General features: G+C 28.7%; 1 protein-coding gene and 2 long non-coding RNA genes across 3 annotated transcripts; 1 reads left to right on the top strand and 2 right to left on the bottom strand.

Annotated features, from left to right (window-relative positions):
- Positions 1 to 1,627: 1,627 nt before the first annotated feature.
- On the bottom strand, positions 1,628 to 4,259 carry LOC136080939 (uncharacterized). The gene is made up of 4 exons (XR_010638745.1): positions 4,116 to 4,259; positions 3,016 to 3,159; positions 2,888 to 2,908; positions 1,628 to 1,813 (listed from the first exon to the last, which is right to left on the bottom strand). It is a non-coding gene; the product is annotated as an uncharacterized LOC136080939 (long non-coding RNA).
- On the top strand, positions 1,935 to 2,852 carry LOC136080940 (uncharacterized). The gene is made up of 3 exons (XR_010638746.1): positions 1,935 to 1,991; positions 2,075 to 2,181; positions 2,748 to 2,852. It is a non-coding gene; the product is annotated as an uncharacterized LOC136080940 (long non-coding RNA).
- A 7,050-nt stretch (positions 4,260 to 11,309) lies between the features above and the next one.
- On the bottom strand, positions 11,310 to 11,762 carry LOC136081177 (uncharacterized). The gene has a single exon (XM_065798474.1). It carries the CDS (start codon positions 11,760 to 11,762, stop codon positions 11,310 to 11,312), a length of 453 nt encoding a protein of 150 aa, XP_065654546.1.
- Between the last annotated feature and the right edge of the window lie 4,243 nt (positions 11,763 to 16,005).

Genomic DNA, 16,005 nt, shown 5'->3' with positions numbered 1-16,005 from the left:
CACCTTTTAAGTTAATGTTTGGGGGTCCCCCACCTGTTTGTAATAGTGAACTGAAAGAAGTAATTAAAGAATAGTATTACAAAGTTTTATATCCAAAATTATAAGATATCGTTAATAATTCATAGTTATCATAAAAATCAAAAGAGGTTTGTAATTTAGGAGATAGGCTTTATTGGAGTTGATGAAGAAGAAGTAAAAGCAGAAGTAGAGAAGAGTAAGATTCATATCGAAAACTTAACTAACTTGGTTACTAAGGTAAGGCACTTCAATTCTTCGATTTAATTTGCAGTAGTTAGCATTATTTGTAGAAAAGCTATAAGTTTTACTAGTACTAATAAGTTTTAATACTATATCAATTTTAGAATATCGAAGAAGCTCAAATCAAGCAAAAAAATATTATGATAGAAGAGCTTTAAAGAATATTAAAATAGAAGAAGAATCTATTAAGGCTGGCGATAAAGTTGCTACTTAACATAAGAGGAAGAAGAAATAAAGGAGCTGCTTTTAAGCCACGGTTTAAAGGACCTTATGGAACTTACAAAAGGAACTCACAAAAGATGTCATCTTAAGAAATTTGTTGAATGCAATTTAGATAAAGGTAGGCATGTTACTTAAAAAAACACATTTGTTTTGTAGTTATTAAATTTAATTGTTTTTTTTTGAAATTTAAAAGAAATTACAACTGTAACTATCGAGCAATCTTTAACGAAAAAAGCACTAGAAACCGAAAAAAGTTCTGTGGTGGAAAATGTAAAAAGTTAGTTGCCTTTTTTTTTTTTGACAGAAGTTTCACTTTTGCAAATAACTGCAAATATTTTTGTAACAATCGTTTCACGAATGATTTTTATCTTTTTAGAAGACTATATTGTCAATTGTTTGTTCAACCAGGAAAGCCAAGTTCTCTATACAATAAAAACATTCCATACAAGTAAGTTAACTAAAAATTCATACTTTCAATACATTTACCTTAAAATATCTATTATAAAACATTAAAAACGTTAAACATAAGAAACATTAAAAAGTGAATTATAAACTTTTAGTAAATCGAAAAAAAAATTGATGTTTTATTCTCTAGATAGAGCTGTTACAAAAAAAAGTTGCATAGTTGAAGATAGTGAAGGTATATTTTATTCAACGATGCCCTAAAGTAATTTAAGGGCTTTCGCATTGACTCTTTGTCAATATTTGATAAAAAAACATAAATTTGGAAGTTATACGAATATTATTAAAAGTATAAGTTGGTAATTTTATAACTATAAAAAAAAAATAGAAAAATTTAAAACCTAGTTGTTGAGCCCAGCCTAGAAAAACAAAAAGTTTCATTGAAAGTATTTTTAAATATTATGTAAATTTTTTAACTTTTTTATTACTGGTTAGGTGGTAAGCTTTTTTATAATTTCCTTATAAGATTTAATATATTGTATTTCATAAATAGGTTACGGAATTCTCGACTATCTTCGTAAAGTAAATCCTATAAAAGCCATTATGGGTATATACCCAAGCCTAGGTGGTTGCAAGGTTTATGACTACTCCTTGCAAGATACCTTGAAAGACTGTCTTAGTGATGAAATTGTTTATATTTACCTTAAGCCTTTAGCAAATAGTCGGAATAAGGTAAAACTTGAAATGAAAAGGCTGTATTTATTCGAAAACGTTTTAATATATACAATATCAGACTAAATGTTATTCTATTTTTCTTTGGTTTCAAGTACCACATTGAAGTATTGGCACCAGCGAATTTACTTTCACTCGAAGAGTTACCAAATCAAACTGACCTAATACGCATGCAGCCGGAGGTATTTACAAATATCAGCTAAATACGAAAAAAAGATATATTATATATATACATATATATATATATATATATATATATATATATATATATATATATATACATATATATGTATATATATACATATAATACAGTGTGTTGCATTTGTGGAAACATAAAAGGTCCAAAAACAAGAAAAAAGCAGAAGTTAGATGAATGGGTAATAAAATCTTTGTTCCACTAATTTTTTATTATTATGTTTCAATTAGGGAAAGAATTATAAAAAAAAGATGTTTTTTATAGATAAAATGTGATATTTGCATTCCAAATAGATGGTATCATATGGAGTGCATAGCCTATGAAACCAAAAACAGCATATCGTTTTGCTGTGGAAACATTCATCTTTAAAAGTATGTTAAGATTTATAAGTATAAAATTTTGAAGATATTATTTATGCACATATATTTACTATTACAATTCCTTTATTAAATCATAACTCTAGGCTTTATTATTATTATTATGATTTCATTTGAGGTCTTTAATACGTATAATATATAAATATAAAGCATAAAACATCAGTAGAAGAAGTACGTTTTCATTTATTTTGTTAAAAATTGTTTCTAATAGTTATACAGAGATATTTGAACTCCTAAAAGTTGGAGCTATTTTTCAACTTGAGACAGAAGAAGTCTTTGTACTACAAAGAAAAATTAATTTTTAGTTTGATTTTGAATTTGTTGTGTTTAAGGAGGTTTTTTCAATTTCTTAATACTAGGTTGGTTTTAAGAAAAAAACTAATTATTATTGATATTATTATTGTAGATTTTTTAATTTTGGTTTAGATTTTTTTAAACATTTGCTACAGGAAATGATATATTATAATGAACATAGGTTTAGTATGAACATAGGTTTAATATATTTGATATGATAAAATATTTGATTGATTTAAATAACTACAACTACACTTTCACTATAGGTTTGGTACATGGCTGAAAATTCTTCAAGCAAAAGAAAAGAATTAAAAAATTTTATAAAATTTTGTATATAAAATGCTTTATTGTAATATATTGGTTTATATAATATGACAACCCTGATAAAGACAAAGTAGACTTTTACCTGTTATCAGCTTCCAAAAAACTAAATACAATTAGATGCAATACATTAGTATAACTAAGAAAAAATTAACAAAAAGTTTTCAATAATGTTTAAAAAAAATTGTATTATTTCAATAAAAACTAAAAAACCTTGTACACCAATTTCTAAATTAAACGAAGTTAGAAGTGTTGGAGCAATTTTTTACAACCAGATGCTCTTCCTGGCATTGACCGTTTCTTCAGATCAAGACTGACAGTTTTTATTGTGATTCTACAACTAGGAAGATTAAGAACCTAAAATCAAGGAAAAAAAGAAGATTAACTAACAATTTTAGGAAAATCAAAAATAATTTAGGCCTTGCGATTAAGATAAGCAATGCAAACATCATAAAAGAAAAAAAAGAAAATAGTTATGTAGAACATAGATAAATTACTGAGCTCTTTTTTTTAATATAATCAAAAACAACAAAACAAACATTTTCAATGTATTTTCTTTCTAATTATCATAGTTGTATTTGCAGCCTATAATCTATGAACAGCACATCAACTTAATGAAATTAAAAAATATATTATATACTATCAGTATTAAATGCTTAGAATATCAAACCTTCATGTACTTTGTAAAAAAAAATAACATACTAGATAGCTGCATTTGTTGCTTAGAATCATAGAATATCATATCCCAGTTAATAAAATTAAGAAACATACTATTATATTTTTAGAATATCACATCGCCCATGTATTTTGTTAAAAAACAACATACTAGATAGTGCTTAGAATGTTAGAATATCACCTCTCCTTAATAAAATTAAGAAATATATGGCATGCTACCAGTATTATATGCTTAGAATATCACATCCCTTGTAATTTGTTTAAAAACAACATACTAGATAGTGCTTAGAATGTTAGAATATCACCTCCCCTTAATAAAATTAAGAAACATACTATTATATTTTTAGAATATCACATCGCCCATGTATTTTGTTAAAAAACAACATACTAGATAGTGCTTAGAATGTTAGAATATCACCTCCCCTTAATAAAATTAAGAAATATTGGCATGCTACTATTATATGTGTAGAATATCACATCGCCCTTGTATTTTGTTAAAAAACAACAAACTAAATAGTGCTTAGAATGTAACATCCCCTCATATAGATATATAAAATATTGCATAACATCTGGTTGAAAATATGTAAAATATTACTAGAAAATCTTCAATTTTAGAATTAAAAATTAAATTATAGTACCATGTCTTGCGGACTTCGTATATACCAACATATTAATAATGAATTTCATTTATGTATTTGTTGCGTTATTTTTATAAACTATGAACGTTCTTGTATTATTCGGACGCACTCGGTACCCTACTAAGTTCTATTACTTTAAAACGCATCCTCGTTTTCATTATTTCAACTGGTGCGGTGATATTCTAAGGTGCGGTGATATTCTATTACAAAACACTTAAATTCTAATGAAAACGCAAACAACCTTTATGAAAAGTTCTTTGAAACATTCACCTCTATTTACGAATCTAATTTCCCAATTGTTACAGTTACATTAAAAACAAAACACTTTAATAATCCCTGGATTACCAAAGGATTCAAAAAATCATCCAAAAAAAAAACAAAAGCTATACATTAAATATCTGAAAACAAAAACACCAGCTAGTGAAAAAATTTACAAAGATTACAAAAATCTTTTCAAAAAAATGTAAAAAAAACTTACTATTCAAAATTAATTAATAAAGTTAAAAATGACTCAAAAAGCACTTGGAAAGTATTAAAAGAAATTACTGGAAAACAAAAAACATGCTCAAGCTCTTTGCCACAAATGCTAAAAATCAATAACAATAGCTTGTATGAACCACAAATAATAGCTCATGAATTCAATAAATATTTCACTGAAATTGGATCGCCTCTGTCAAGAAAAATACCAAATACCCAAACCTCATTTTATGATTTTTTGGTACCTATTGACAAAGATATTTGCTCTGAAGAATCATCTGCCGAACTATCATTTGATGAATTTGAAAAAGCTTTCAAATCCTTAAAAAAAAAAATAAAGCACCTGGTGCAGATGAAATAAACGGGAATATTGTTATAGATTGCTACGAACAATTAAAAAATGTTCTTTTTAAAATTTTCAGAGCATCAATTCATCAAGGTATTTTTCCTGAACGTTTAAAACTTGCCAGGGTTACCCCTATTCATAAAGAAGGCGACAGATCCAATATCAGTAATTATCGTCCTATCTCTGTTCTTTCTATATTTTCTAACATTCTAGAAAGAATTATCTTCAACAGAGTATACAATTATTTTAATTACAACAACTTATTTCATGACAATCAGTATGGTTTCAGAAAAGGAAGTTCAACTGAACATGCCATTATTCAATTTATACATAACATCTCTGAATCTTTTGAAAAATCTCAATATACACTATACACTAGGTGTTTTTATTGACCTATCAAAAGCTTTTGATACGGTCGATCACCGAATTTTAATCAAAAAAATTAAACATTATGGTTTAAACAATAAAATTTTAAAATGGTTTAAAAGCTATTTAACAAATCGAAAACAACTTGTGTATAGTAATGATGGTCAGCAATGTGAACCCCTGAGCATAACTGTGGTGTTCCACAAGATTCTCGGACCACTACTATTTTTAATCTATGTAAACGACTTAAACAATGCTTCCAAATTGAAAAGTATAATGCTCGCTGATGACACTAATTTTTTCTTATCCCATACTGATGTTTATGAACTCTTTTTAACTACAAACAAATATATATATATATTTGTTTGTAGTTAATAATATATATATATATATATATATATATATATATATATATATATATATATATATATATATATATATATATATATATGTATATATATATATGTATATATATATATATATATATATATATATATATATATATATATATATATATATATATATATATATATATATATATATATATGTATATATATATACATATATATATATATATATATATATATATATATATATATATATATATATATATATATTATTTTATATATATACGTTATAAATACGTTGATTTGATTTCTAGTAGATAAAATGAATGTATAATGTGTCGCTCTAAATACTAAATGAGGATATAAGCTGATAATCAAAAAAGAAACAGCTATTATAAATAGCTAATTATAAACAATATTATTTATTGAATAGAGTATGTTTTTAATAAATTTAAAAAAAAAAGTTTAAATATTGAATTTAAAACAGTTCTATATTTCTCAATAAATAAATCTTATAGAAGTTGATTTAAAATTTACATATAAGAACTTAGGCTAGTGCCGTTAGTGGAAATACGTTACCTACAAGATTACCAAAACAGCTATATTTTTTAAATGCGGTTGTTGCCAAAGCAAAAATAAAAGAAAAAAGTAAAAGAAATATTGTGGTGTTCGGTACAAAACCGTCTAAAGCTTCAGTTGCAAGAAAAAGCAGAGCTGATGCAGCGTTTTTTGGTGTTTAAGACAGCTTAGCTTCAGTCATGGAGCACACTCTAAACAACTACTTTTTTAATTTATGTTATTCACCTCCCTAAAGCCAAGAGAGTCACTAGTTGAGGAGGTTACTTTTTTGTGGCAACAACCCTCTCTCAACTCTTTAACTCCAAAGCAGGAATATTAGACCGCTGCGCAGAGAAACGAGTTGAGCGTGGCAGTACCAGGGGCGTGGTCAAGATTAAACTCAGAATTTTTTGTTTATAAGGCAAGCACTATAGCGATACACAATTATTGCATTATTTATGTCCGACAACGATGCTTTGCAAAAGGTTGAGATAAATGTAGCCTGGGAGCAAAAAAGCTATCAACTTAAGTTTAAACAATTTGTGGCCTGTGAATTTAAGGGGGTTACATTTTTATATGGTTATGATTTTTGAACACAAGGAGAATATTTTATCAAATTTAAAATTTATCAATAAATAAAAATTTAGTTTAAGGGGGAAACTCCCCCTAAAATCATAAAAAAAACAAAAAAATTGTTTGACCTTTTTTAGACATAAAAATTACCATAGATTTCATTTATGTAATTTGTTTTTGATAAAAATTATTCTAAAGTGCAGAAATTTTAGTTTTTTTAATGGTGAGTTGATGTTTCGATATATCAAAAGTGTAATTTTTCTGTCGTAATTTCAACTAAAAAAAAAAAAAAACTGTTTTAAAATGCGTAACTTGAGTTAGGATGCTACATTCTATTATACTTCTTGTTCAGCTATACAAAAGTAAGCGAGATTAGGAGACAAAAACAGACTCAGATTAAAGTTATTTAATTTAACAAGAATGCCAAAAAGTTGTAGAGTAAAAAGTCGAACTAAACTTGGTAGGAAAAGGTGTAGTTTTTTTCCAATTAAAAAATCATTAATTTATGAAGAAGAAGTTGTTATTGATAGTGTAAATAAAGAATCTACTCAAATTGTAAATATTTTATTTAATAATGACACTGTGATTGACTGTCTGAGTGATGAAAATAAAAATGAAGCTTCTGATAATATTGTAAATATCCCATCACATTCAAAAATACGACAAATTGATGTAGTCGAATCTTCTTGTAATACTCTACTGTCTGGATATAGAATTGTAGATATAGAAGTGTTATCTGTTATTTTTAAAGAACTCATTTGTCCAATGTGCTTCAATGAAGACTCACTTGTGTTGTCTGATAACTTGAAAGATCGACATGGACTCGCCTCTTTTTTAGTTTTAAAATGTTCAAATTGTTTATTTCGTAGAAATTTTTGTACTTCAAAAAAAAGTGGTAAGCAGGGATACGACGTAAATAAGCGAGTTGTTTACACCATGCGGTCGTTGGGACATGGTCACGCAGGACTTGAAAAATTCACTTCTTTAATGAATATTCCTCCGCTAATGACAAGAAATAACTATGACAAGCTTGCTAAAACAATTTCTAAAGTTGTGAAAAAAGTAGCAATAGAAACTATGTGTGATGCTGCTGCAGAAATTAGACACGATTCCAATACTGATATTGTTGATACTGGTGTTTCATGTGATGGGACATGGCAACAACGAGGTTTTTCATCATATAATGGTGTAATGACTGAAATATCTATTGATAGTGGAAAAGTTTTGGACGTAGAACCAATGAGTAGAGTTTGTAAAGCTTGTATTTTAATGGAACCAAAAAAGAAAAGTGAACCTTTATATTTTGCTGAGTGGAGAAATGTGCATAAGTGCGCATATGATTACAAAGGGTCTGCTGGGGGTATGGAACCAGTTGGTATGAAAAAAATATTTGAATGTTCTATTACAGATCGCAAGCTTCGCTACATAAAATATTTAGGTGATGGGGACAGTAAGAGCTATTTAAATGTTATGAATGTCTACCCTGATTTTGAAGTAAAAAAACTTGAGTGTTGGACATTATCAAAAACGTATAGGTACAAGATTAAGAAAGTTGAAAAAACAAACTAAAAACCTTGGTGGTAGAGGTAAATTAACAGATGCCACAATTGATCGGTTGCAAAGTTATTTTGGTATTGCAATTAGAGCTAATGTAGGGGATTTAGCATCTATGAAAGCTGGTACTCTGGCATCACTTTATCATGTTGCCTCCAACAAGGAGAATAATCTACATTTTCTGCATTGCCCAGTTGGAGCTGATAGTTGGTGCAGATATAATTCAGATAAAGCCAATGGTATAAATACTTATAAACCTGGACCAGGTTTACCAATAAACATTGTTTATAAAATCAAACCAATCTTTGCAGAACTCAGTGCTGACGATTATTTGGAAAAGTGCTTACATGGTAAGACACAAAATACTAACGAAAGTTTTAATGGAACTATCTGGGAGCGTTTACCTAAAACGAAATTTGTATCATTCAGCCAATTAGAATTCGGAGTTTATGATGCAGTGGCTAATTTTAACATTGGTCGAAAAGCCTCGATTTTAGTCTATGAATCTTTGGACATAATTCTAGGAGCATATACTCTTAAAGGTTGTAAAAATTTAAACTATAAACGACTGTCGCGTTCCAAATACAGGAATATTGCTAAAAACAAGTTGCGACGAAAAATTATTCGTGGAAAAAAACATAATAAAAATGATAAAGAAAAAGAAGGGAAGTTGTATGAAGCAGGAGGTTTCTAGTATTTTTTTATTAGATATTTTAACTATAGGTTGTGTTTTACCTAAAGTTTTAAAGTTTTATGTGCTAATTTTTTTTTCTTTTCGCGTTTTCTCAAAATAGTCTTTTCTCACACGCCGGCCGTTCTATCTCAAGAACCATTTAACCAATTTTGATGAAATTTTCTGGAGTTGTTTCTATGATTATAAACTATGTTTTAATACAAACAGTTTTTTAAATTGAGATTTAGATTTTTTTTTAATTATTTTTAATAAAAAATATTTTCGCCATCTTTAAATGTGCACACATCACTCAGATTTTTAGTTAAAGGAAAATGCCGCTATTAAAACACCCTTTGACCTTTTGTGAAGCATTTGGTAAAAGGTTTTTAAGAGATCTTGCATGGTTATTTAGTTTTTACGGCCGGTGTGAATGCATTTTTTGCCCATTTTTATGTGTTTTTTGGTTGTGGTTACTATGGCAACCATAGTGGTTACTATGGCAACCAAAAACCATTTTGTATTTTTTTTCAAGGATTTTGTTTATTCATATTATATTGATGTTTTATGTTCTTGATTTTGTTTAAAATGTTTAATTCTTCTGTTTAGGGGGGGCTTCCCCCTTAAAATAGTAAAAAAATACTTTTAAACTTGTCGCTCTTTCGTTTGGGGTACAAGGACATTAATTTTAGGACTTTTTTGTTTCCAAGCTCTAACCATCACAATCTTTTTACTAAGCGCCCTTGCTAGCAATAAGTACAAACATATAAATGTTTAACTAAAGGTTAGTTGCTAGCTATCTCAAACACCAAAAATCGCTGAATCCACCATTGCCTGAGAGGAAGAAAAAAATCCATTCATGACATATTATTTTAGTTAACATAAAGGCTGAAGGTAAACAAAAAATAAACTTTTAATAAAAATCTAATAAAATGCTTCAACGTTCTAAACATACTCAAATTTATGCTCTTAACGACAGAAATGATAGAATATACAGTAGTGTAGCTAAAAGTTTCGGGCTCATAGGCAAGATCCCCTGAGGGGCCCCCTTAAGGTAAATTTATTTTATAAAAAAATAAATTCAGTAAATATATATAAATTCAGTAGTTTATTATTATTATAGAAAAGAGCACATTATGAAAAACACTTATAAAGTACATAATATTAAAAAACTTTTTTTCTAGCTTTTGCATTTGCAAAGATATTCACAACTTCTTTAACATCCATTGTTGATGCTGTTTTATGCTCTATGGCTAGTAATGCAAGATGATGTAGTCTGCTTTGAGTGGTTGCATTTCTTTTCTAATCTTTAATTACTTTTAATTTATTAAAACTTCTCTCCACACTTGCAACCGTTACGGGTAATGTGAAAAATAAAAGAACTGTCATGTAAATTTCGGAAAAATCACTTTCCAATACACTATATTTGGTTGTCATTATTTCAGCTAGTTGTTTAATTGTCATTGTGTGGTTTAAATCTAATTTTAATTATGTGGTAATTTGGACAAATTGATTAGCTTGGTTGGATGTAAATACTTCTGGATATTTGCTGCAAAGTGTATCACAAGCTTTTACCATATTTTGTTGCGACATCGTAAATATATTCAAAATAATGGTTGATAGTTCTCATTCCGGTGAAACGTTTATCGATTTAGACAATTATTTTGTCAAGTGTATAATAAAAAATATTTACCTTGAATATTTCTTCACTATTACTAAAACGATAATCTGATGATAGTTCATCAAAATGACGTTTAACAAATCTTCGTCGTTTACACGTAAAACGCGGATCAACTTTCCACAAGTTTGCTAGCACTTTAGCTTCCATTTTAAACTCTTCATATGAGTCTCGAAATATTTTTAGTTTTATATTTTAACTTTCTAATGCAGAAACTGCCGTACTTAAATCCGCATCTTTTTTTGTAAAATTTTAGATACATAATTGATTTCAGTCATGATTTTAAATAAAAATACAGTAACAAATACAAACTCAAAATTTTCGATTTGTTTTTTAATATTGGCTGCTTCATTTCTTTCATCCACCTTATTTGATTGCAGTATTTTTTTTGTAACTGCTTTTAAAATTTCAACGAAACGAACTTTAATAGCTGCTATAGAATGTATTCTCCCTGACCAACGCGTAGGGTTAAGATTTTATAAAGTTTTTTCCTATTCCCCAGAAAACTGTGACAGCAGATCCCACCAATTGATACTGTTTCCAAAGAAAGAATATATATTTTGAAGTGTGGTATAAAATGACATTACATCATGGCAGCCAGATACGCTATCATTAACAACTAAATTCAAGTTGTGACTGTTACAGTGGACATATTCAGCATTTGGTTGCATTTGTTTAATTTTAGACTGTAGTCCATTGTAAATCCACTCATAACACTGGCACCATCATAACCTTGACCATAGCACTTTTCAATTGGAATATTTAATCTACTAAGTATACGCAGAACCTCATCAGTAATTCCTTTGGCTGAATGATCCGTTAATTCAAAAAATCCTAAGGTTTCAATAATATTAAAATGTGTCGCTTTTTCGTTTTCACTGCGATCTATGAATACATGTCTTATAACAATTCTCAATTGATCTTTCTTTGTGACATTTTGTGTCGTATCTAACATTAAAGAATAAAATGACGATGTGTTGATTTTCGTAGTTAGTTCTTCCAATAATCTTACTCCCAAAATTGTTATTAATTCATTTTGTATATCTGGACTAAGATACGTTATGGATCCGGAAGGCATTGAGATAATTTGTTTCATCACATCATCATAATAAGCAAGTAGTTCTACTTACGACAAAAAATTTCCGATATAATCTCCTGTAAATCCTTCTCGATGGCCGCGAAAGGCTAAAGAATTTTTGGCGAGCATAAGCGTTATACGAATTAAACGCTCTAATGCCATTTTCCAAAAGGATGCTTTATAACGTAACTATTCCTTCTGTGTTTCATAAATTGTCTGATTAATTTTCCATAGTTCATATACTGCACAAGTATTAACATGAGCTAGTGAAGAGTCTTGCACTTATAAATTCCAAAAACTGGTGAAATCAATATATATAAAAGTTTTATTATTTTTTAAATTAATTTTTTACCCCAAAAAAAAAAAAAAAAAAAATTTTATAAATGTCAGAAACACGTATTGTTGAGGCAATCCAATAAATTAATTAAGCTCAAACAATGTTCTTGACGTTAACACATGGATATATGTTGACATAATGATCCATTTTAAAGACCTCTAAATATTGTATATATTAAACCCGTTTTTTAAAACGGGCTTGCACACTATTAATATATTAAAAATGAAATAATGCAATAGTGCTTGCTTACCTTCGGTAATAAGAAAAAAATATATATGCATATTAATATAAATATGACTAAATAAACAACGTAGAAGTTCACAAATATAAAAAACGATGACTTAATTAAACACAAATCTACGGTCATGGACAAAAGTTTGCGACCACTGTAAATTATAAATTAGTACATATATTTCGAATGTTTATTCACACTATACAGGTTAAACAGCATGTCTATTCATATTTTAGTATTTACAATGACATCCTTTATTTTTGAGGATATTTTCAATACGTCCTGGCATCGATTCACACAGTTTCTTGCAATAGTCCGGCGTAATCTCCTGTGTCACACGCGTTTAATCCAGTTGATGAGGTCATCTTCAGAACTCGGGCTATGTGCAGCAATCTTTTGCTTCATTACAGTCCAAACATTCTTAATAATATTGAGATCTAGACTGTTGCTTGGCCAAGGTTCCAGTAGCGGGATGTTTTCAGAACGCAGCCAGTCCTTAACAGCCTTGGTACCATGACAAGGTGCGCCATCATGCTGGAAATAAGTGATGCCATGTATTGATACAAATGGTGGCAGCCTATCTATCAGTATACTCAAGTAAACAGCACCATTGATTGTTGTATTTTTAGGCATAATCCAAATGCCGGCACGACCGCTACCAGAGACTGCTCCCCACACCATAACTTTTGGAGCCTGTTTGACTGTTGGTATAACGTACTTTGGATTATGCCTCTGATTTGGTGGGCGTTTGGCATATCTACAAAATGAGTAAAATTGCGTGAATGTTGTCTCATCTGAAAACATCACTTGTTTCCACTGGGCTGGTGTCCACTGCCAGTGCTTCTGACAAAACGCTATGCGATCGCGAATATTCTTTGGTGAAAGCTTCGGCTTCCGTGCTGGTCGGTAAGATTTCAAGCCTGCATCAAATAATCGTCTGCGTATTGTCCGACTGTTTGGTTTCTTGGATGGTGATCCAGGAAGGTTTGCCTCTAATGGCGCTTGGATGATTTTTTTGCTGCCTTTATTATAGCATTATCCATACGGTTGCTTGTAACCTTCGGGCGCCCAGCGCGATTTAAAACTTTTCAGCTCTTGATTTCTCTTTACAGTAGCTACAACAGTGGAATGTGAAATACCGAGCTTTTTGGCTATCTGTCTTATAGAAATGTTCTCTTTGTACAAAATAACGACCTGAGCTCGCTTTTCAGATGTCAGTTCTTTACCGCGTACCATTTTAACTAGTACTGCTTCAAATAAGGTCTCCGTAATATAAAATGTTCCAAAATATTTCATTTATATCTGAAAATAAACATGTAAACATTAATTTTAGACTCTAATTGACAATTAGCACAAATTGGTACAACATTGTAGCACTAAAGTAGCCCAAAAGCAATTCAGAGTAGAATACATTCAAAAATATGCGAAAATCGCAGTGGTTGCAAACTTTTGTCCATGACTGTATACTTTTTAAAGATTTTCATTGAACTACAATAATTTATAAATATTTTAGCGCAAAATATTACAAACGTTACTTAGATAACAAAAATTCAAATTAAAAAAAAAACTTACCAGCTCTATTGCGAATTTCAACATCTCAATTTCGATTTATGAATTTTGAGTAACGTCGACGTTTGGGCCCCTTTTTCGATGGGCCCTTAGGCTGTGCCTATACTTGCTATAGGGTAGCTACGCGCCTGAGAATATATATCTTTAAAGCGGAAAAAAGTTTTAAAAACTCATTCAAATTTTTTCAGTGTTCATCAATTCTGATTTAACTTTTTATAGTAAGAATTACAATTTTGTTAACGTTACAACAAGAACGCGGATACTCGCAGAAGATCATAAGATCTTATCATCGAGAACCGCCTAAACAGATTTTAAATAATAAATAATCCTTTAATAATTCAAATATTCACACATAAATACAAATATAATTATTTATACATATTTAAACATACAAACATGTAAATAAATATACTTACACATCAATATATATATATACACATACAAATAATACGCACAAATACACATACATATATACGTATATATATATATATATATATATATATATATATATATATATATATATATATATATATATATATATATATATATATATATATATATATATATATATATATATATATATATATATATATATATATATAAGTTAAGATAAAAGATTTCGTATATATAAATTACGATAAAATATTTCCTAAGAGTATTAATAAAAAACAAAACAAACATAAAAATATATCAGAATGTTTTCAACTGAGAAAAGAATTTCTTTCAATTTTCTTTTAAATAAGAAAAAGTTCCATTCATGAGAGAAATCAAAAAGTTTTTAACACTATTTTGTTCCATAAAAATGCTCCTCTAAATGAAATACAAAATTTACCAAAATTAGTTTTGAAAACTGGTTGAAGAATAAAATTTTCATTACGCAAATTGTATTTATTTTTAACTTTTAAAGAATATAAATTGTGAAAAGAAATTGGAGATGTGCGAGACTTACATTTAAACATAAAACACAATACATTAAAAATATTAAGTTGATATATATTAAGAATATTCATTTCGTTTAAAAGAGGCTTAGCATGATAAAATCGATGTTTAAAATTAATAAGTCGTGCAACATGTTTCTGTTGGCAATAAAGTGGTTCTAATTTAGTTTTACTTACACTACCCCAAGCCGCATTAGCATAGTTTAGATGGCAATGAATAAAAGAGTGGTAAAGCTGAATTAAAGTATGTTTATTTAGCATGCTTCTTATTTTAAATAGTATTCCTATACTTTTGGAAATTTTAGAGGATAAGTTTTTAATGTGTTTTTTCCATGTCAGATTTTCATCAATAAAAACCCCTAAAAAATTTGTAGCCGTTACTCTTTTAATTTGAATGTCATCTATAAAAAGAGCAGGCAATTCACTTGGTAGAAGATGTTTTTTGTAGTATGGATGAAAAAGAGACCATTTTGTTTTTTCAATGTTAAGAGAAAGCTTATTTAATTTAAACCATTCTGAAATTTTAATTAATTCTATGTTCATACTTTGAAATAAGGTAATTATGTTACTATGAGATAGAAAAAAATTTGTGTCGTCAGCAAACATAATTGTCATTAAATTAGATGCTTCATAAAGATCGTTTATGTAAATGAGAAATAGGAGAGGTCCTAGGACAGACCCTTGAGCAACTCCGCATGTTACATCTAACAAGTTTGATTTCGATGATACGTCATAGTGAACAAATTGCTTTCTATTACTTAAATAACTTTTTAAAAGCTTCAAAACATTGCCAGAGATTCCATAATATTTAAATTTTTTAAAAAGAATTTTATGATCTATCGTATCAAAGGCTTTAGACAAGTCAATAAAAATGCCTACCCAGCAAACATGACAACGTTGAATCAACGTTGAAAACCGGTCGCAAAAGATGTTGCGGAAACGTTGACAAAGTAATCGATTTTGCAAAGATATGTAACGTTGTTTAATAGACGTTGATTAAACGTTATTGCGTAACGTTGAAAAAACGTTACTAAATGACGTTACAAAAGCGTCGCAACTAAACGTTGAAAAAGCGTTACATAAAAAGCGTTGAATAAACGTCGCAACTTAGCGTTGAAAAAACGTTACCTAAAAAGCGTTGCATAAACGCTGTTAAGGCAGTCTATT

The sequence above is a fragment of the Hydra vulgaris genome, chromosome 06 (genome assembly GCF_038396675.1).
Source record: "Hydra vulgaris chromosome 06, alternate assembly HydraT2T_AEP".
In the NCBI taxonomy this organism is placed as follows: Eukaryota; Metazoa; Cnidaria; class Hydrozoa; order Anthoathecata; family Hydridae; genus Hydra; species Hydra vulgaris.
Note: the sequence above shows the minus strand (reverse complement) of the source record. Positions and strands in the feature narration are given on the sequence as shown.